This window comes from Phoenix dactylifera, chromosome 5 (assembly GCF_051530095.1).
Source record: "Phoenix dactylifera cultivar Ajwa chromosome 5, Ajwa_hap1_PhDact_Kaust_v1.1, whole genome shotgun sequence".
Taxonomy (NCBI): Eukaryota; Viridiplantae; Streptophyta; class Magnoliopsida; order Arecales; family Arecaceae; genus Phoenix; species Phoenix dactylifera.
Window position 1 is genome coordinate 23,430,590 of NC_143194.1, and position 23,902 is coordinate 23,454,491.

General features: G+C 37.9%; 1 protein-coding gene and 1 pseudogene across 3 annotated transcripts; both read right to left on the bottom strand.

Annotated features, from left to right (window-relative positions):
* Positions 1–2,372: 2,372 nt before the first annotated feature.
* On the bottom strand, positions 2,373–9,279 carry LOC103718307 (serine/threonine-protein kinase VIK-like; annotated as a pseudogene). Its single transcript, XR_015987167.2, has 9 exons — positions 9,140–9,279; positions 8,519–8,887; positions 5,769–7,090; positions 3,762–3,821; positions 3,569–3,690; positions 3,400–3,485; positions 3,208–3,322; positions 2,924–3,040; positions 2,373–2,831 (listed from the first exon to the last, which is right to left on the bottom strand). The product of XR_015987167.2 is annotated as a serine/threonine-protein kinase VIK-like (transcript).
* LOC103718284 (uncharacterized) lies at positions 9,014–20,301 on the bottom strand. 2 transcript variants are annotated; one of them, XM_039128581.3, is made up of 5 exons: positions 20,134–20,301; positions 12,403–12,528; positions 12,181–12,303; positions 9,651–9,753; positions 9,014–9,455 (listed from the first exon to the last, which is right to left on the bottom strand). In XM_039128581.3, exons 2-5 carry the CDS (start codon positions 12,495–12,497, stop codon positions 9,162–9,164), a joined length of 615 nt encoding a protein of 204 aa, XP_038984509.3. In that variant the 5' UTR covers positions 12,498–12,528; positions 20,134–20,301; the 3' UTR covers positions 9,014–9,161. The 2 variants fall into 2 exon arrangements, with proteins under 2 accessions (XP_038984509.3, XP_038984507.3); XM_039128579.3 differs by having other exon boundaries at positions 12,403–12,600.
* Between the last annotated feature and the right edge of the window lie 3,601 nt (positions 20,302–23,902).

Here is a 23,902-nt window from a genome sequence, read left to right on the forward strand (position 1 = left end):
CCGAAGTATTTCTGCCGGCAATCTAGAGTTGCGGGTGGCGGAGTGTTCTGGTCTGGTGCAGAGGATTCAGAGCAGACTGGAGGGTTGGAGGGCATCTTCACTTTCCATGATGGGTAGATTGACGCCGATTAGGTCAATGCTAGCTTCCATGCCTGTCCACTTCATGGCCAACACAGTAATTCCGAAAACAGTGCTAATGAGGATTGAGCGGCTACTTCGGAGCTTCCTGTGGGGGTCGTATGGAGGGGGTCACGGGATGCATCTAGTGGCATGGGAGAGTGTCTGCCTACCAGTGAGTGAGGGTGGCCTCGGAGTCTCGTTTCTGGTGGAGCGACGTGAGGCGCTGATTGCCCGACATGCAGCTCGATTCACGCTGGAGCCACAGGGTCTCTGGAGTCAGACCATGGCTACCAGATATGGTCGTACTGGCACTGCAGGGGCGATTCGCAGTGGGCGTCGCTGTTTATTCATGTGGCGAGAGATTGCCAGATATCTTCCCATGGTCGAGGAGAACACTAGATGGTTGATAGGCAATGGGCAGAGTATTGATGTGGTTGGTGACCCATGGGTGGGTGCCCTACCCTTGAGACTCTGGCCGACTATGGTTGACATTGAGGCAGTGGAGGGACTGCGGGTCTGTGACCTCCTTGTCCCGGGCGGGGTTGCCTGGGATGAGGTTAGGTTGGGTCACATGTTTGGGGCACACTTGGCTGAGAGGGTTAGGTCCCTTCCGATCCCGGGGTATGTGGGTCCGGATACCCGGGTGTGGAGCACGTCGTGCAGGACCGGAGTGAGGGTGGGGGACCTCTCCCGTGTGCTCCGGCCAGAGCATGAGCCAGGGCCGGAGTGTGCCTGGGTCTGGCGCCTAGGCCTCCATCCGAGGGTCGCACTGTTCTTATGGAAGGTCGCCTGGGTTCGGCTTCCGACAAGAGCAGTATTGAGCGAACGGGGTTTGAGGATGCCCCCAGAGTGCGGGGCATGCGGAGCTGATGAGTCGGTGGACCATGTACTGTTTCAGTGCATATGGGCGAGGGCGGCGTGGTGTGCGGCGGGGCTACCATGGGATGGTTGGACCCGTGGGGACCAGTTCTTACGAACTATCCGCTGGTGGTCGAGTAACCCATTGACTCGCCAAGAGGTGATTAGAGCGACCTGCACAGCATACCAGATATGGCTGGCCAGGAATGCTTGAACCTTTGGTGAGCAGAGCAAGTCGCCAAGGCTCGTGGCGGAGAGCGCCCGGGCGCAGGCGGCAAAGTTTAGTCATGCTTTCTCCTTAGATGGACTTTTGATAGCTCGGGATATCTGGGGTTCCCCTTCTGCCTCGGCAGTTTCTCACACGGTGTTTTTCACCTGGGAGCCCCCACCCCCAAGCTTCCTCAAAGTCAATTTTGATGGGTCCGTGCTGGATGGTGGCACGATAGGTGGAGCGGGTTTTGTTATTCGGGACCCGACCTCCAGGGTAGTGGCGGCAGGAGGCTGTCAGGTATTTGACTGTACGGTCCCTGGAGCGGAGCTGAGAGCTGCCTGGGCGGGTCTTCGACACGCTCAGCATGTGCTCTCAGCTAGATCAGTCATCTTGGAGGGTGACTCGGCTACGGTCATTAGTTGGATCCAGGGGGGTCTGAGAGCCGGTGCTGCCGACCATCCCTTGGTCCGCGATATCGGGTTGATGATGAGGGACGGAGGGGTGATCCAGGCGAAGCATGTGTTTAGAGAAGCCAACGGGGCTGCAGATTGGGTGGCCACGTATGTGGCTAACCATGCCGGTAGTACCTTATGGGCTGGGGACGGGGAGCTGCCTCGAGAGCTCCGGGATGTTTTGTTTTCCAATTTTTTTGGGTGCATCCGTACACGTGTTGTATAGATCACCCGGTTTAGCAAAAAAAAAAAAAAAAAAATCAATCTAGAGTTGCCAGTTGCTAGTTTTATCATATTCTTTACCAAAAAAAGCTAGGATTGTGTTATTTTACTTGAGAATGCTATTGTTTTGACGAAAGGGACCAGGACTAACGTGTTACCTGTATCATGGAGGATGTAAATTAGCTATAAAGACCGATGATAATGAGTATATGAAGTTACCGCTGGCCATGCAGGCAGGTGTGAATTTCAACACAAAGCCCGGTATCTTACCGTATGTACAACCACTGGAAACTAGCTTTCTTACTGGCCAGTGGCGCTACCCATCTCTTCTGGAGTGCTGACTTTCTACAGCTTCACAACTGGTTTAGTTGGAGGTTTGCAGTGACAATAGGAACAGTGAGCTGAATATGGCTTGACCTTTTTACACTAAAAAGAAAAGCCAACAATTGTATAGAATGATGCTGTGATAGAATTGTTACAATATCGAATTGTAGAAAGCTGAAAACATATTTACACAAAAATAAGCCTTATTATCGTAAAACGTCCCATTTACAGACCAGCACAGCATTGCAAGCAAACCAACATCTGTTTGGTAACATTTTCAAGATCTCAATGCACAAAAAGAATACCTTCCACAGAAGAGAACCTAGCAAATTTTACAGAGGAATCATAAGCACATTTGATGACCTGTTCACGGTTGTGTTGCACTGACAGATGATAGAGAGGGATGAGTGATGCTGATGCTCGGCTGACATCTGACAGCCAGAGTGCTTGCTGGGGCTTAATAGCTACCTTGATCTATTTTCGACAAGCATGCCATCCAAAAATAAGAAAGTGAAAATTGGAAAAAAGGAAAAAGCAGGGAAAGATGGGGACTAAACTCCACTTTTTTGCAAATGATGGCGCCCACAGCAGAGGTGTCTCATCAGCCACAATGCCAATTTCCATCAACAGACATTCTACGTCTGCTGCATAATCAATTGCAATACCACCAATCAAGGTAACATAACCAATGATGCACAAGAAAAAACATAATCTACAGGGTAAGAAGCTAAGTTACAAAATGTGCCAGTGATGCTCTTGCGGTAAGATCTCCTTGATTTTTTTGAGCCTCTTGAGTTTCTCTAGAAAAGAGGGCCTCTGGTTCATATCAGCAGACCAACACTGGCTTGTCAACCTACAGAATTCAATAACCCAAATCTTAAATGTCACATGATGCATTGAGAATATTAGCTGAGGAAAATGATCAAAGGTTAAGGGTTACAAAACCACCGCTGGAATAAAAAAATACAGTAACTAGTTGTTGAAGTATGAATGCTGTTCAGTAGCTAAATTTGTACATACTCTCTCAATTCTTGAACATATCCTTTTGTCGAAATGTTAGCCGGTGTCCGTCTGCCGCCTATTTTGCAGCTTCATATGGTTCATAGTTTGAGAATGGGGGATCTCCTTCAAGCATCTGCAGAAGCACAGATCTGTCAAAAAGCAAAGAGCCTAAATATTTCCCAATCAAGTGCTGTTTCAAAGGCAAATTACCTCATATAATATCATAGCAAAAGAGAAAACGTCGACTTTCTTGTCATATTTCCTGTGCTTGAATACTTCAGGAGCCATATATCGATCTTGGATTCTCAAAGAACAACATGAAAATCAGTCTCAAATTCATGATATTATTAAATCTGATAAAATGGGTCTAAAAACTTACAGCTTCCAGTTTCTCCAGTCATCTTGTACACATCATGAGAGTTCTGGACTCTTATCAGCTTACTTAGTCCAAAATCTCCAACCTTCAAATGGTCTGCATTGGAGTTCACCAAAAGGACATTCCTGAAATTAAACTAATTTAAATCAGCTCTATGCCCAATCAAAAGCATGTAAGAATCAGTGATTGAAGTAACCTCGGTTTTAAATCTTGATGAATTATAACAATTGGCTCACTATGAAGATATGCCATGCCCCTGTAAACACCCGAAGGTCAAATCAACAAGTCAACAATGATGCAAGTCAAACAAATGTATGAAAAGAAAAAATTGAAGTGGCAAGTTTTAGCGTTCAAGGATATGTCATCCACATAAGTAAAGGTGAGAATCATGTAAACAGTGTTTTTAGCAAGCAGAAGAGTGATGGCCCATGCAAGAAATCCATTAAAAAGAAATCACAAGATTGGTTTAGAAAATTAGGAGTGGGCACTACAATATCTGCTCATCAAACCAAAAAAAGAAAAAGAAAAAAGAAAACAAAATGAACTACAAAGCATAAATTGTTACAAAAGAATCCATGAAGCCTGGAATCCAAGGAAGCACAGATCCAAAAGCATTCTGATAGGAGATACATGCTTGGGATGGAGTTGAAGTTCTAACAAGCGGACAGGAATGAGCTCCAAAGACAAAAAGCAGACCAAGAACATCAGCAAGGTAGTCAATGCATGTTGGACAAAATGAGGCTTCCATCAAGACGAGCAAAAAGAAAAGAGAGGGGGAAAAAGGAAAAGTACGCAGATGACTTGACCAGAATCAGGAGTAGGTGCAAGTGCAGGGTTTAGGGAAGCGAATATTCAAAAAAACCTAGTATTAAAAAAATGTTTAGGTAGCGGGTTATATTTGAGTTATCAAGAAGTTACATAAGCAGGTACATTACCCTAAATAGAAGCTTCCTGCCACTTAGAACTAGTCAAAGGAAAAGACAATAACCATCACCTTGTGGATGCTGCCCAAGTCATAGAATGGCTGCTACGGTAAATAATGGGTCACACTTGCATGCAAGTCTATAGACAACTCCAAAGACAGGTCTAAAGCACAAAAAGCAAAGAGATATTTGTAAATTTGTAAAAGGGACACTGGTTAAGAATGGGACGAGAACTACTGTAGTGAAAAATGGACAAAAGGGAAGATATTAGCATGTGAGCTACATCTAAAATTTGGCCTGAAACATGAAAAAGAACTTAGGAGTTATGAGCTTCTAGGATTAATAATGTGTTGGATCAGGGTGGGTTTGATGATCTAGCATACATAGACTTGACCAGAACCCAACCTAACCTGCCAGAAGGTCAATATTGCTTGATTTATACCCAATGGCAACCCAGTCCTAGTGACCCATCGCAGCCAGTTTCGCCTAAATTATTAGAACACACGACCATGCATATGAGTCCTTAAATAAAAACAGAGAAGGTAGACGGCTATTTGAAGACCACCATCTCAGTAAGAAAACAACCATATTGGTCCTTAATCCACTAAAATACAGCTTCGAAATAAAAAGAAAAAGGTTATAATTAGTTAAGAAATATAATAAGGGCTGCCTCATCTCATGAAGGGGAGGGGGGGAAGTAGTTAAAAAAAGTGGAAGTATCACAAGTCATATCTTCACAAACCATATTTTAAGTAATCTCTATTTTCATGTCTAATACAAAGAGGAAAAATCCAATTTAATTCATTGGCATTTCCAAATTGCAGCCATGATGAGCTCACACACACACACACACACACAGAGAGAGAGAGAGAGAGAGTTGTGGCAGCCAAAAAAGAGTTTGGAAAATAAGGTTTCTTTCAATTATTTGTTATTCTCCTTTTACCCTTCCCCGGTCTTGGTCATTAATGTTTAAAGAGGAGATGTAGGAGTATGCATATGTATACCAACATACATTTAATTTAGAACTCTATAAAATAATAAACAAATAGTGGGATATATCAACATAATAGGCTGCTAGATCAACTATTCCACCTAATCTTCTATTCCTGTATCAAGAAAGTATCTTCATTGCATGATAATTGATGGTACAATTTGCAGTTTACCATTACCGATTAAACATAACATATAGTGGATTTGTCCTTTATATTTACCATTGCTTCTATCTTGTTAAAGGAGAATAGCACTTCTATTCATGCCTAAGAAAATAAAATCCTATTTACCTGGCAATATCTAGCGCAAAATTAACAGCGGTTAATGGACTAAGTGAGCCCTTTTCTTTCAAGAACTGGTGAAGATCACCCTGTAAAGAAATGTACATAAAGCATTGTTTCAGAAACAAGAGAACGTTACAAACTCTTAGCTCACCAAAAATTAGTTTTAGACAGATATTATCGTTCACACCCCTCATAGATACTCCGTTATTAGCATCAAAGGTTTCCTTTCAGTGACTGCTCCAAGGAACTGGACAATATTGGGATGGCGCAACTTCACTAGTAAATTAACCTTATGCCTGAAATCTTGGTTGCATCGTGAGAATGAGATACTGTTAAGATATGCTGTTTCTGCTGGGTTAATTTTTCTGCATGTGATATGATCCCACTGAGCAAGATAATAGATTTCTAGTGCTTTAGTTCCAGCACATCCTCATTCTTGGAAACAGGAAAAACAAAAGTTGCAGATTTGCAGTGATGCCCCTAAGGCAAAGTTTCTCGCATTAAGAATTTTTAAATATTTTATTTTATCATTTCAGAATACGCCTAACATTCAGATAAAATATAAAGAACCTGATAAATCTAGCTTGAAATTCCAGTTCAACTTTTACCCATTTACACTAGTTCAACTATTAGTGTTGCTTACATAGTTTTCTTTTTGATAAAATATAAAACAAAAAAGCCAAAGCCAATTCACTATAGCTGGTTATATCAGAATCTATAAGGACTTTTATATAATTATTTCCAGCATTACAAAGTTGAGATATGGGTAAATTGCAGAGGGGAAAATTCATAATGGAAAAGGATAGGAATAAATCATGAAAATGTTAGAGAAAAAATAAAAACAGAGAAATCGATGGATGCATATGAAAAAACTCCTGATAAAAGAATAATTTTAAAAGATTTTAAATCAATTCATAACTGCAAATTCATTTTTTTACTAATTAGTGAATAATTAAGGGGAAAAATTAACAAAAGATATGATATATCTTTTGGAGGGTTATGCAAGTACATTGAGGGTATATCATAGTTGTGATTTGTGAATCTTTTTTATTTCAATGTTTTGAAGTATAGTGTATAGACTATAGAGCATACTATTATCAAACATCAATTATACTAAGTTGAATAGTGATTCAAAAGTTGAGTATTTATATCCCAAATAAAATTCTGCATTTATGCATTTAAAAAAAGGGCCAAGAATCTATCATATCAAAATTGTGTATCAAAATATGAAAACGAAGAAATGTCTTACATCACCAATCTATCTTCTGATAGAGATAGAAGAATCCGTTTGACTGCCACTGGTGTTCTAAAATTTCACCAAATGAACCCTGCAATCATGAGCTATTATTACTAAAAGAAAACAAGGAGGAGCAATATAGTAAACATAGACTAAAAAATTACAAATAAAAGTCCCAAAAACTAATTTTGATTTGATATAATTCGAATGATATGTTGCTTAATAGATGTATCTTAAGAGAAAAAAAAGATTCATATTGGATCATATGCATCATATTTAGATATCATAATATGACAAAGTTCATTGAAGAAATAATTTTCTCGAAGAAAAGTTTAACCATTTGGAAGAAAAAGCAATCATCCAGCCAATTATTCAGCACAATCTTAAGATTAAAAGCAAGATCAACTCCAGCCAATAACCAACCTGCAATGAATAGGGAAAGTATAGTAATGCTATGAATGACCTAGTATCGAATACTGGTAATAATATCAGCAGAAGAACGTTACTTCCGGACATTCTAAGCTCCACAAATTTTTGTACATTCAAAACAAAAAAGGAATCGATTCCGTCGACTCCAAACTCCTCACATGACCATTGTTACCCATATACTACAAATTTTAGGCTAATTGCTCATGCTTTGGGACACACATTTGTTGACCAGTTATGATAAATCTTGTTGCTTTGGCATGAGAACATCTTGTGTCATTAGTACTTCACCTTTGCCATATCTGTCATCTCATGATTCTTTAGGACTGCAATAATTCGTGACTTATAAATCTCTAAGACCACTTTTTGAAAATGAACATTAGACTGTAAAGTGATGCAAATAAGGTTGGCCAACCTAAATGGAGCTTGAAGCTTATAGATAAATAGCAAATACCAATGGCTCATCCAAGGCAGGCAAATATCCAGTGTACGAGCAAATATTTCTTCTGACTTGCCACTTTATTTTGAGCCTCTTGCCATTTATGGACATAAAGGTGAGCAATAAATTTAATTGGACCTTCATCAGTTTACCCTTTATTCTTGCAACTTCTGTCATTGCTCTATTACACTAGTTTCGTACTCGATCTTCCTAATGACATCCACATTTGACAGTTGCTAAAGAACTAGAGGATTTCTTTCCATATCAAAATACCCAGGGTTTTGGATGGTCAACAAGAAGAACATTCAGATCATAACAACTGCATGGATTGGATTTTTGCAAGGTTGTGATTCAAAGAATGACCAAGTTGATATCAAGATCCAAATTTAGCCTGAGATTTGATGTTCCAAATGTAAATGAATAGCATTCATGACATCTCAAGGTTTTATACTAAGTATCTTCCTATGAACCTACAAGTCCAGCCCTGCAGTGATTAATGCATAATACTAAAGAAAATATGCATGGTGCATACAAGAATAAACTGACGCACTCATATTTATGTAATTGACATGAATTGAAATTTTAACAATTAAGCATTACAACAACTTTCGACAAATTTCCTAAATACATTCAAGTGAAAGAGGTAATATTCACCAGCAGTTTGTTTCTGGGTTGCTCCAAAAATTGCACTATTTCTTGCAGGACCAGAAAACCCATTAACAGGGGGCATTAGTGCAGCTTTTACCATGATCTCCATTCACCAAGATGGAGAATATTGATGGTGTTCTTCGTAAAATATTGCAATTTCGGGATGGGCAAAGATATCAATCTGTATTTGCAAAGACTAAGGCACCAATTAGTTCAGTTGGTAAAGTTATTCTACTATGGTATCCAATGACCTCAGTTCAACCCTACCTGCAGGAGGCTGGATGGACGTCGCCCCATCCCTTAGATACATACACACACACATGAATATGTTCTCACCTTGCTGGAACTTTGATGTCACACGTAATTAGAAGCTTCCTATAAATACATGCCCAGAAATTGAACACATGGTGAATCACAGGCTACAAGGTATAAGTAACTAGCACTCGATGAATATGCCATTAGTTACTGTGTCAATTTTTGATACATTGTGCTAAAACTGCCTGATAAACAACTATTTTCATTTATTAAGAAGACACCCAAAGTGGGAATTACATACCCCCTGAACATGAAATGTTCCCTAGTTTCTGAACAAACTGATCAGACAAAAGACCAAATTTAACAAAGCACCTTATATAACCATGAAGAGAGTTCACCGGCGCTGACCAACATTCCAGCCACGAGGCTGGCCGCCACCTGCACCACTACCACCACCTCCTTGTTGATCTTGCATCTTTGCAGCCTTTTCAGCTTTCATGTTTCGCACAATCTCAAGTATCTTGGGATTAAAGAAACGATCATGAACATATTTCTTCTCCTCTGCTTGTATCTCTTTGATGGCACTTGGGTATGGGTTTGGAGGTGGTGCCTTCCCCTGGAGGCGTGCAATTTGCTTCAACTCGGCATATGCCTTCTTCTTTCCTTTCTTCTCAGCACGATATTCCATCTAACAAAAAAGGAAAATTGTTAAGACAAGGATATGAAGATTCAGTGAAGTAAATCCAAGCAAAGTTCCTGGTTATAAGAGCTAATGGACTTGTAAAAATCGAAGGATATGGGGGTAGATCAATGTTTCAAATTTTGACCATGTGCACCTGAAGAAAAAAAAAATTATGAAGAATCAAAAGAAACGGGGATATACATCAGCTACAGCCATGGCCTCCTCTTCACAGACACCCTGTCCTTTTAGTTGCAGCACGCGCCAAGCAAAAACTCGTGCAGGAGGGGGATCAAATCCACTTATCCTGATGAAAATGAAAAATTCATTATTCTGACTTCCCAAGGCACCAAATTCACTCATGATACAATGTGAGCTAGGGAAAAAAATGGTCAAGACTAATAATTATTAATATGATTTTATTAGAATGCTACCAATTTAAAAAGGCAAAAACTGCGAAAGGCTGGTCCAACTAGATGAAGGATTTAAGTAAAGGCCTGTGCAAGAGATGACAAGGTTTATAACTTTAAGATTTCAGTTTCATCTCAACTGAAATGCGGCACCGATGAAAGTTTAACCAAGAATCTGAATGTCTTGGACGATGGAAAACAACCCGGAGATGAATTTATCAGTCAATATAGTATGTGATCCAACAATCAAATGAAGGCACTTGTACACAAATATTGATCAGCCATTATCTAGTGATATTTCAGTTTATCAACCAAGACATACAGGGCTACTTTTCTGAGCCAAGGTCTTGGGAGAGGTTAAAATCATAACAACATTGTAAGGAATGAATAGCATAATATTTTTTTAAAAACAAATATGATTGACATTATATTTTGTAATACCATAATTTGTAATGCATTTAAGACAGATATAGCATCCAATATAATTACATAATATAGCAGATTTGCTGAGATGTTACTGCCCACCTCCAAAGATACATTTAGATGTATTGCAAAACATGAAATTCTTGGATTTTACATAAGTTTTAAAATTGCATTTTCTGATTTTGTAATACCAGTTCTTTCCTTGTGCCATGAAATTTCATAAAATCCCTATAGGGTCATATACCTCTACAACACTTCACCATAAGGATATTGCCTCATTTCAGGCATGCGCTTATCTACAGGATAAGATGTGCCTTAGTAATATCTAAAGAATATGGAGATTTCCGCATTGGAAGAGAGCGAGGATCTCTGTCCCAAACAATTATGTGGATTCTGCAAAATTTTCTAGAGAATTCCACTTGAAGTCCCCTCTAACAAATATTAAGAAGATAATACCCTACCATAAGAAGGATAAATCAAATTCCTGATCAAAAGAAAGGTGAAAAGTAATTATTATCAAGCATATGCGCTGTAGACTAAAACCACTATATCCTGTCTCTGTGTCTATCAGTCTCTCATTCCTAAAGATTTGTATTACTCATGTTAATCATTACCTCTCATTGAATGGATTCACACTAGATAATTCTGTCTTGAAACAAATGTCTTATTCATATTTTTTGAGATATCACATTTTCTTCCTGTTGATAGGTAATGCTTCAGTAAATTTCTGAGAGGATACACCCTCTCTCACCTGCAATTACAGGAGACTCATCCTCCTCCAGGAAACAGTCCTTATTGCAACTCTTGTCAAGTAATTACTATGGTTAAATGTAAACATCATATATTTAAGAGAAAACTCCTGAGCTAAGATGAATGTTTTTCACTGCTTTCTTTTTGCAACATGGTGCTAGAAAAGGAACAAGATGTTGAATAATATTGAAGAACTCCGAAGATGAAAAGGTCATAATGTAGGACGACAAGCACTCCTAAAATGAATTGATTTGTAAGGTATTGCCATCCTTGAACAAGAAGGAAAACTATGATAACTACATGATGGAATGGGCACTAACAAATCAAACAAATGAACATGCCGATAAATTAATTTTCAAATATTCAGATCCTTTGAGGGAATGAAGTTCTCTGTTCCTCATTGTTTGGTTCAAGATAATCATCATGACTTCTATTAAAAAGAATCTCTGAATACCACATCACTAAGAGGATTGCCACGAGATAAAGTTAACTCTGAAAACAGGCACTCCAAATATGCTTCTAATGATTATTAACTCAAGGGTTGGTCTTTGCAAAGCATATTGTATCAACTTCATCCATGTAGAAATTTATACTCGTCAATTTTTCAAGAACAAGATCTTCCATGCCATCAATTCAATTGAAGACTTCTGAAAACATAAAATGCCTTGTAAATCTATAAAGAAACACCTTTCACCAAGACTATGTTTCGCCTAACAATTAAGAAACACAAAGTCAAATTATCCCACATTTAAAGTATATTTTGGGCAGTTACATATTGCCGAACATAGAGGCATATACAGAAGTATAACTAAAATTTTGGTAAGTAATGTTCTACAAATAAGGACAGTTGACAACCATACAAGAAATGTGGTGTTTAAGGATGCTTTTCTATCAATAAATTGTTGAAATAATCGAAATTCTTATATTTCTTGAATTACATCATGCAGGTATCTTCTTATGAGCATGTAAATTTTTGTCCAAATTTCTTATATTGTAGTATAGCTCCATCAATTCGAATATTTGTCATTCATTATGAATCAAATATATTTATCATGTTAAAACTTCCATGCATTATGACAAACATGACAAATAATAAGAACACACAAACAAGATGTTAAAAAAAAAACAGAGATGGCAATCGAGAACAATACTTTACGGCGTCGTGGTACAGAGAATCCGGATGTTTCTTGAAGAACCTCTTGACGTAAATATCCTCCGGCATCTCAATCTTCTTGATCTTTCCATCGGTACGAGGAAATGCCACGGGCGGTGCCCTGAGAGGCACAATCAAATGAAGGCATCCAATTTTTCCTGAGTGAAATAATTATAATAAACAAGGGGAAGGGGAAATTCGGAAAGGGAAAGGCTCGTACTGTTCCATGGCCTTGAGCCAAACAGGGGTGGGCTTGGCGAGACCCTTCACCAGCTTCCTAGTCCTCGTCAGCAGATCTCCTCTCATGTACGACATCTCTTCCTTCCGATTTCACTCGCCACCGCCGCTATGCGCAGTAAAAGTTTAGAATGAGCACCGAAGAGCAAGCAGACCGGGTATCGCCAAACCTAGACAAAACCTGCAACGTTTTTTTTATTGGGCTCATAGTTAATCCATCCTGAATTAGGTTTGGGTGCAGAACGGCAACCTGAACCATTTTTCCCCTTTTTTCTACAACAGAGGAATATAGGGTTTTTTTTTTGCTAAAATGGGAAATATAGGTTTTTTAAAAGTTAAAAGACACTCGCACAAAAGCCTTTAACACTTGATAAAATTTGATGATTTTTTTTTCTAATGAGATGTAGGAGGAGGTATAATATGTAAATTCCAAATATATCCTTGAAAATGCCATTCAATACAAGTTTTCTTAGTCCATTGTCCAACAGTTTTAACACTACGCCTCTTGTTTTGGAAGCAAAGAAGAGTTAATATATCATTCTGTGGTGCATACGCAGCATGCATGCAGCATGCATTAGTGTGTGCATTGTCGAAGAAGAGTTAAAAGTTTGAATAAATTTCGATGAATATTTTGCCAATCTTATTATGCCAATATTTTTCTTAGATTCCCATTTTGATGAATTTTCTTTTAACAATATGTTTCTCAATCCATTTCTTTGGTAGCAACAATGAATTTTAGTATAGTGGGAAGTTATCTCAAAGTTAAGACCTTCCATATCGAGCTTACAAAACTTTGACCTTGCTAAACCTAGAACACCCCAAAGTATGCTTGATCATTTTCTCGTGTTAAACCATTGGCTAGCTTGCTAGAATAACTTTCTCATTTTACAGCCAAAAAGGAAAAGTTCAAACGCTAGAGGATGTATTTTAATGTTTGTATAAATGGAGTAGATGCTTTAGCTCCAAACGAATGCATGAAAGGGTATGCTATATCTAATCAAAAACTAAAAAAAAAAGATATTCATAAAGTGGATAGGTGGATTGACATTCACATTTGAAAGCATGCCCTATTTGCTTTTTCTTGATTGTAGGTGGGTTTGATTAGAAGCAAGCATGCAAAAATCAAATATTAGAGAATGTCGGATGACCAATCATGGGTTTCAAGTTCTATTATAGTTACATATTGAAGATTCATTTTTGACAAGTATCATGCAATTTTCCTGATGCATTTGAGTAATAGGCTTACTTGGTGATAATCTCAGGGCAATTGCTATAACTTTTTCTAAGATGCATTTTAGGCCCACTTTAAAATGGAAAGTAAGTGTTCAACTTTAACCCAATAAAGTGCGTCAAAAACTGCTAGTTCAATTAGTTGGCACTTCTCTATTGAAGATTGATATAAAAAAAGAGGGAAGAGTGTTGGCGTATGGTAAATATATTTTCTTTTTTGGTGTAATGAATATCGCCCTTACATGAAATCATAAAATGCTTTAGTTGTTTCTCTTTTTGTTAATCATGAGAATCAGAATCCCTTTTGCTTGATAATCTACCACTTGAAGATTCTATGTTTACATTCTTCTTTTCATTCTCTTAGAGCCCTATATGTGCAATGAATATAACTTCCATTAATCATGGGAAAAAAGAATGATAAAAAGGGTGAAAACGGATTTCAAGCCAAAGAAATATATCACATATCAAAGAAAGAAGATAGTGTCACATGATGACTATGAAGGGGGACTTTAGAAAGAGTCCAAGAGGCTAGGTCCCATGATAGAGTTAAACAATGGAGCAGGGATCTGTCCTTAAAGTTCACTTTATAGTAGTAGAGATGTCTCAAGAAAGCCTTTTTTTATTTTTTACTCTTTTTTTTGGCTCCTTTGCTCCTTCCAATTATTTGGCATTAAGTTCTTCCTTTGAGGGCCATCTTTGAATTTTACACTTAATTTCTATTGATTGAAAATTTTATTCCCATCCTTTGATTTTGATGGTCATTTTACATGTAATCATTCTTTTTATCAAATAAAATATCTATTCACATGCTTTAAGAATCATTTTTTTACCTATTCATCCTTCTTATATCATGGTTTATTCTTTTTTTTCCTATTAAAACTACAATCACTAAGAACTCTTAATTGTGTATTTCTTAAGCTTTATACCTTTCCGTCCATGAATTACTCTATATGGTTTCCCATTTGAAGCAATCCAATTTATCAAACTCATGTTTATTGGAGAAACTAGAGACGCCCACAACTCAGAACATGGAGCTAGGATATAGGGTTGTTTAACACAGTGAGAAAGATAAGGTCAAATTAAGAATTGCCCAGCTCAAGGAAAGCTTGAATCAAGCTTATTTTGCAGCTAAACAAATCAAACATGAAGTCGAAATTAATTTCAAACTGAGATGAAAGCTAACACAGCTTGACCGGGTCTATTTGATAAGACTTGAACAGAAGCTTGATTCAAACTTAAATTGATTTCAACTCAATTTAGAATTATCAAACTGAACAATTAGACTCAAACTTTAAAATCAAACACATATTTGAGCTCGAAATAATAATAAGCAAATCACGCTTTATTTTTAGAGTCTAAGCTCAAAATTAATATCAAATTAAGCTCGATCAAGCTTGGCCCAATTACAATATCGAAAGGAACCTAGCTATCCAAGCTTCCACTGCATGGGCACGCGCCAGCCCTAGCTCATGCATTATTTAAGTCAGCTTGTACAAGTCGGAGCTAATTTAGCCAGTTAGGCTCCAGATCTGAAATAGTTATGCCAAAATGAGCTCAGTATCTGCTCCGGTTGATGCTGGGAAAAAAAAAGAAGTTTCCAGGTTTTTCGGGGACTGAAGCAAGAGCTGCACCCCCCCCCCCCCTTCTCTCTCAATAACAGAATCAAAATAGGGCTTCTCCAAAGTTTCTTTTTGGATCTCTCTGTTCTCGTCATGGCCGTCATCTCGGAATTCTAAGAAGAAGAAGAACAAAAGCCCTCTTCCTCTTCTTCCACCTTAGGCCTCGATGCTGACGAGGAGGTTATAAGCTCGATCCTCGAGAGGAAGGGACCCATGCCCTTCCTCGAGATGGCGATCAATCTTGTAAGGCGGCGCTCGGACCTCTTCAAAGATAGGGCGGCAGCGAGCAAAATAACGGCCATGGTGGCCACATCCAAAGAGAAGGTGGAGGCTGAGGAAAGGCTAAAGAAGAGGGCAGTAGAGGCGGAGAAGCGTTCCAAAGAGGCGGCGACAAAAGTTCCAGAGAAGAAGGCGGAGGTGGATGCTCCCAAGCAGCCGCACCAACCAGTCGAGGTTGGTGCATCCGACAAAGAACGGGTATTGGAAGCTGACAAGGCCAATGGAAAAGAGGGTCCAAAAAGTGAGCTTTCTGCATCCCTTCTTTCCCTTGTTTTCTTCTAACCCTAGATTAGCACATGATTCTTTACGGCTAACATGCTCTCCTTGACTTTTGATGTTTTTCCCCTTATCTTGATTTCGTTTATAACTTTGGCTAAGTGGATTGCATTAAATTTCAGAACATATTTGAATTAAATTATAGAGACATTGCATGCAATCTTTATTCTTAACTAATTTCTCTTCGTATAATTTGTATTGATTTTCTTGAAATTCTTGGTATTTTAGTGACTAGGAAATGAATTTTCAAATAATATAAGAATAAAAATACATCATGAAAGATGGAGGAAAAGAATATAAACAATGTCACATTTATTTTTAGTGTGATGCACTATATCATAAGGTTTCCATTGAAATCATTGATATATTCACTAAATAATTCTTCACTTAGTTATTGTTTATGTTTGTTCGGTTAACTTGATAGTTGCTTGGTGCTCATGAATCTGGCAGTGGATGAGCAAATTAAGATTCTTAGTGTACTTATTTCGAAGACTCGCATACTGTCGTTACACAGTTTTGGATGCCGTGCTTTTCTGTTATTTAGAGCAAGATCATCCACAGACATTATTAACCAAGCATGAATTACGAGACACATAAGAATATTCAAGAACTCAAACTATTTACTACTTTTATGCTTGTCTTACAGTTTCGGACTTATGCTATTGTGCTTCCTTGTCCATGTTCAGTCAAGCAGTTTAAAGTTTGGTCAGCTTATATACACTAGTTGACGCTGATTTCTAATCCTAGTTATACTCTATTTGATATAAAAATAGATTAAAGATCAAGGAGGCAAGGTCATGCAAGACAAGGTGTAACGAACAAAGAACTACAATTCAAATATTAGGTTGAGTTAGCTAAACAAGCATAGTGATATCAGCAAGTGAATAATGAAAAGTACAATTCTAAGAATAACCTTCTAAGTTCAAGCTAGCCACAACACATTTTTATTTTTTGGTAGAGAAGTGGCACAGGTTACAAGTTACATGATGTCCCAAAGTTTTGGACATTTCAATGTCAAAAACCCTAACACATGGGCACTTCTATACAAATATGTACAGATAAAGATGTCTGCACATGTCAAAATGCCTTGACTACTAAACCAAGATAACTGGTCAAAGATACTTTTTATTAAAAAATTATATTTATATTGTACTGCATTAGAAAGAAAAATATGCACGACACTTAACTAGAACTATATAGACACTTAGGACTCGTTTGGTTTGCGAGAAAAGAAGGGGAGAAAGTATAGTCAACGGAAAAATAAAGAAATGCCTCTTGTTTGATTGAAATTTTCAAAGGAGGAATATGGAAAAGTAGCATTTCCATAGAAATTAGATTTTTATGTTTCATGGAAAAGAAAAACCCATGGTGGATATGGAAAAGCTACTTTTCCACCGGTTGGGAATTGGGGTCTTTTTTCCAAAAGTATCCTTAAGCCATTAAAATCCATTGGTAAGGTATTTTTCTTTATTACGGATAAATAGGTATTTTATACAACTTTTATAGAAAAGTAGATGCTCAACCAAACATAAACCACTCTGCAATGTGCCACTTTTTCATGATCAACCAAATATGCCAAAACTATTTTTTCAGGCATCATATTTAGGCCTGTTAACGAGCCGAGCTGCTCGGGCTTGGCTCAGGCTGGGCCCGATAAAAGCTCGGCTCGAGCTCGGCTCATTAGTCAAACGAGCCCGAGCCCAAAATGAGGCCTGTTTAAACCCGAGCCCGAGCCCGAGTAGCTCACAAGCCCAAATGGAGCTTGTGACTTAACAGTGCCCGCCGGAACGTGCCACATGGAACAGTAAACATGGGTATCTTTTTTAAAGAGGAGAGCTACCAGTTAAATGTTCCTCGTGAATAACTTATTTAATGTAGATCCCGTGTTGAGATGTTGCCGGCTGGATGTTGAGATAAGAAAGGTTGCTTTGTAGCATCGATATGGGATAAGAAAAAATGGTAGAGATGACTGATTTAAGCTACGAGTTTGGAAGAGAGCTAATGCGGCTCTAGCACGGCTGAAAAAGGTGACACGTGGCGTGATTTGGTAGATGGACAGGTATTTACTGTAGGAGTTGATACAAGAGAGCCCCTGCAATAGCAATGAATTACGGGAACGCCACTACTTTTTGAATTAGGCATAGGCATGTTAACGAGCCGAGCCGAGCCCGAGCTCGAGCCTTTGCTTTGCCAAGCAACCCCAAGTTTGAGCCCAATAGCGAGCTCGGTACCAAGCCCGAGCCCGAGATTCTGTGAAACGAGCCGAGAGGCTCGAGCTCAGCTCAGCTTGTTAACAGGCCTAATCATATTCTCAAGCAGGGGCGGCCCAATGCGTTGGGGGGCATAAGGCGAACTCACTAAGGGAGGCCTTTTTTTAAAAAAAATGATGAAAAAAATAATAAGGATAAAATACTTTAAAAAATTATTTAAAAATAATTTGTCTAGCTTTTTGAGATGCAAAATTACTAATCAAACTTTTGTACTCAAGATTTATTAAAATACTATTTTCAATCGATAATATAGCTAATCTATTTAATCTTTCTTGTGACATAGTTGACCGCAAATAAAATTTTATCACTTCAATTTTGAAAAACTTCTTTCAGCAGAAGCAACTGTTATAGGTATTGTTAACAATATCCTATAAGCAGTGCATGCATATGATCAGAATTGCCTCACACTTAAGGGTTGATCTACATGAAATACATGCTACGTATGATGGTGGCCCAATAGTCAGGAAGACAGAACTTTTGTGGCGCTAAAGCATAGGTTACCATGGTGGCAAGGCCTTGGTTATCACAAGCTTGCTATCTTTCAAAGATGCATGTGCCTAACCTCATCAGTCCTAAAGAATATATTATTATAAGAATGATGGTAAAGTAACATTCCTTGAGCTCAAGATAATTACATGTTACCCAGAAATATTAAGTATCGGACCATCCTGAGTTAAGTCAATCGGGCTCTCTCATTATGCTTATAATTAGTTAAGCGCCATCTGACCACCAAATGCATAAAAAGATCAATTCAATCTTACAACTTGAAATTTAAATCCTTGGATTTGGAAAAGAGTTGTAGTTAATTTCGCTGTGAAAGTCAGAAAGTCAAGCGCTAGCCGCTAAACACGTAATCTACTGATGTTTAGGAAGGAAATATAAAAATTGTGAATGGAATTAATTACTATAGACTAATAGCAATTTTTATTCTGTAATTTTGTTATACATATGATATCTGTATCAAAAAGATAATAAAAAATGCATGGCACATTTACTGTTCAGCTGTTGTTTATTCTTGGCAGATGTGGTAGCAATAACTGAAATATGATTTAGAGCATGGTTGGAGCAGGGGAGATTGAATGATTCATAAGTGTGTGGCATTCAAGTAGAACATTCCTACTGTTGAGGATCGAATGAGTCATCTAAAAAAAGTAAAAAAAAAAGGTTTAAAACTCTGATGCTTAAGTACATAGACAAAAATAACCCACGCTTCTCTTCATGTGACATAATATTTAAAGTTTTAAACTATTAGAACTCTGATGCTTAAGTACATAGACAAAAATAACTCATGCCTTTCTTCATGTCACACAATATTTAAAGTTTTAAACCATTAGCTTTAAATGAATTCCTTTCCGACTGTAAGTCCTGGACTCCACAAACAAACCATTTCAAAAAACTAGCACAAACTGCAAAGATCTACTGTCATGTATACTCATGAAAAAAAATAGACAGAACAAAAGGCTAGCTACACCATTTAAATCAACATTTTCAAATTTCAGGTAAAGAAGAAGTAAACTTGTTATTTGGCAACAGATAGCCAATACCCATGAAAAAGCTAGTACTTTTTGGAGTCAATCGGCACCATAAGCATCATTTCATTACAAAAGGCATCAGATCAAGCCACATAAACGGAAAAGAGCCATTCAGCGAGGTTCCAGACATACCACATTCTCTGTGGATCCAATCGGAATTAAACAAAACATGAACAGGTACAGCAGACTCGTCGATTCACCCCATTGTGGAACACCCAAAACAGATCTTTTCCCCTTCTTTCACAGAAATTTCTTATAAAAATTAAAAAAAAAAAAATTTTAACACATACGACGCATCAAAACCCCCAAAGATTTAAACTTAAGAGAACAAAATGAGGAGCAGGAATGAAGCGAAAACCCAGGAACAAAATCCAGCAGCATTACCTTAAAAATCACACAGAATCAAAAGAAAACACCCCGAAAGATCCAAATCGAACATTCGAGAGAATCTGGATAGGAAAACAACCAGAAAAAAAAAAAGGTGTCTTGCTGTGATTTCCAACCATACCTCTCGGCCAAGACGATTAGAAGAGAAGAGAGACTCTTCTCCCTCCCTAGAGCGGATCGGAAGACTAGATAAGGAGAAGAAGAGAGAGAGAGAGAGTTATATCAAGGTCCAGGAAGGAAGACGACGGCGCCGCGATGGAGAAGAGTGGGTGTTTTTACTGTTTCACGACGAGGGTTTGCGTGTATCAGTGAAATAGCTCTACGCCTCTATGGACTGCAGTGGGCCTTTGTTTGGGCCGAGCTGGCGACCGCCTTGTGGAGAAAGAAATGGAATGAGGAAAAAAAGTTAAAAATTTTGATATTTGAAAGTTTTTTAATGGAAGAAAAAGAAAAAAAAAAAAAAATAGGAGAAAAAATTTTAGGCTCCAATTCTCTCTTTTTTTTTCCTCACATAAGTGGGAGGATTTGGAGAGAAAGGAATTGCAACTTAATAAATTTTTATAATACCTATTTTATCCTTAAATTAAAAAAATATCAAATTAAAAAGATAAATATATCATCGGATATCTTTTGTTTTAACTTTTCATATATCATCTCCGTCTCCATATACTCATTTATTGCACCTCTACGGAGCTCTATTTTTAAGGTTGGGTCGGGGTCACTCATGACCCGGTCCGACCCGATCAATTTGTACATCTATTTATAAGTATGCCTTTTTTTCCTGTATAAAAAAGATTTCCTGTTTGTAAAAATTACTATCTAAATATTATTACTATCCGAATTGATAATGTGAGCACGTGGTGGTACTAATGATTTTATTTCAAAAATAAGATTATTTAGACCTCTCAGAAATATGTTTTCGTTCTAGACTTGCATCTTTCCATAAGTGAAATTCGTGAGATCTTCATTTTTTAATAAATCCTGGGTGATCTTTGATCTCCTGTTTCATCAAAAAAGAAAAAGAAAAAAGAAATTCCTGAGATGCATGTCAGTTTGCTTCATCCATCTGGAGCCTAAATGTACTTCTAAAAATCAAATGTTTTCTCTGATTATGTTGGAAGAACAAATTAAACACCAGGAACATTCTTGAAAAGAAGATTCAGAAGACTGCTGGAGGTTGTGTTTTATGTCATCATGCTTAGGAATCAGTAGATCATTTATTTTCTACTTACCCATTTTTCTTTACTATTTGGAAAAGGATTTGTTGTTTCCTTGGAGTGCTTCACCCCTAAACATCCTTTGAATACATATATATGGATTGGAGATTCAGAAACTTCCCCAAAGCTTTCCAGCTTATTATTCCTATGCTGTTTTTGGCCATGATTTGGGCTTGTTGGAAGGAGAGAAATGCATGGATCTTTCTCAACGAACAATGCCAGTTAACAATACTCTACTATTTCATTGATAAAACTCATATTTCGTATTACTACAACAATAATCATATCAGTGCTTTATAAAGGGCGGAGTTCCGATTGCATATGAATGAAAACAAACAACATTTGATTGCATAATCAGATAAAAATTAATGATAAAAATGAATTTAAAGATCCAATTATAAAATCATGAAATAAAAAAAATTAGAACAAAATTCCTAAACAATCCGATTATAAAATCAAAAGAAAATCCAAAAAATCTTGAATATAAAGATCGAAGCAAGAGAAAAAGATCTCAAACCTGGCCTTGTTCTTGTCCTTGCCTGTTCCAAAATTCAAACGCCTTGTGAGTGCAGAGTAAGAAGTTTAGGAGGAGGAGGAAGTTGGCCAAGGAGAGGAGGCCAATGGAGTGGGGGAGGAGGAGAAGGAGATGTGGCGGAGGAGAGTGATTTAGGGTCGGTTGGCGGAGAAGAAGGGCTGAGGAGGGAGGGGGTCGGATTTTGTTTGGGGGAGGAATGGAGTCCTACGATGCTTATAAGTGTCGTCAAATTTTGGCTTCCACCGACGCTTATAAGCATCGGTGATTAACCCTTCCGACGCATATAAGCGTCGTTAATGAATGGCTTTCGGCGATGCTAAATAAAGCGTCGACGGAACCTATTTTTTCTGACGTTTTTTAAAAGCGTCGGCATTCTTTATCGCTGAAAAAAATTTGCCGACGCTTATATCTAGTGTCGGCAATAAAGAGCCGGCAAATATGATTTTTGTTGTAGTGACCGGATGGCGAAAGGGGCGCCAAGCCTAGCAGGACTGGGATGCGGGCGGGTGCTGGTGGTCGTGGCAGAGAGGGACCTGTTGAGGGATAGGGAGAGTGCATATTACGAGGCTCTAAAAGGGAGTGGGTGGGGAGGGATGGTGGAGCTGTTCGAGACGAAAGGCGAGGATCATGTCTTCCATCTGTACGAGCCTGCGTGTAAGAAGTCTTTGGAGTTGTTCCAGCGTTTGGCTGGTTTCATTGGGGGTGAGTAGTGGAAGGTGATGTGCTTGGATGATGATTAGTTAAAAGAGGTGCCTTCTGCAAGGAATAAAAACAAATATTCGACACTTATTTCTAATAAGTAAATACATGATCTTCTCATAATTATCTTCATTGCTTATTATTATATTAAATTTATTTCATGTAATTTTTTTATCTGAGTGTTTTTAACATTTGTCATTTTTTTCGGCCATTTATTTATTTATTAATTTTGAGAGGGAAGGGCTGCTTTTCAATCATCCTGGTTTAGATTTTTGAGAGTACAAATCCAAAAATAGAAGTTAGAAACTTTTTTTGTCAAACCCTTGGACTAGCCTGGTCCACTTGATCGGCCCAACCACATGCTTTGGGCCTCACGTGTGAGGGCACCAGGAAAAAGACTCATTGCTTTTATTTTATTATTTTATTAGGCGGCAACTTGGGCTAACATGATGTGATGTTGTTGGTCCGAGATTTACGGTTGAGCTGGTAGACCGGATGTGCCCAATATTTTCTCCACCGGAGGAGCGCTCTAGTTCAAGCTTTAAAGCTTGTTTTGACTCTATCACTCACTCTAACTCTTATAACCCAGCAAGTAAAATTAAGAAAAAGGTATGAGTTATTTTATTGTAATTAATTGGCTGTTTTGGTAAGTTAGTGGTTACACTAAATTAGTCATTTATTTATATGTGTCATCTAAAAATCACTATTTATATCCTCAACTCATCCCATTTTTGCATGGATATCTCTCCCATTAATTTTTGTATGAGGTGTAAATACGTTACCAATTTTAGCTAAAATAACTTTACCACCCATATAATGTCAATATCCTTGACAAAATTGTATAAAAATAGCTTCTTAAAACCTTAATCTTTTTAGGTGTGTTAGTGTTAAATGAAACTCAAAGTAGTTATTGGTTAATGCTGTCAGTCAAAAACTCTAACAAGAGAGGTGTCCATGTGAAAAATAGGATAACTTGATCTGTAGATATGCAAATAATAATTTCAAAATGTAAATGATTATTCAATTATGTAGCTCAGAAAATTCGTTTCTCATTCCTACAATGTATAAAAGTGTTAAAATTCCTCAATGTTTTTATTCAATTATGCTGCGGAATCATTTTTGACTCCCAGCATCTCAAGTAGATACCAGTTAGAACTAAAAGTGTTAAATCTCAATATTTTGAAAATGATGAAAAAAAGAGCCAATATTTTGGTTGGTTCAGTTTATCCTCTGATCCAATTCAACTGAAAAATATTGACATTAAGTCGTTCCATAAAATGTGTAGAGGCAACAATTCACATTGATGACGGCTAATTCTAAATTTTGTACAAAAATATGATAAGCATTGTATCCTTGGGCGATTATTTTAGCACTATCCAAATTTGCCTCTTTTCATCAAAGCTTGACTGAAAGTATGCACTGCATCATATGACTACCCA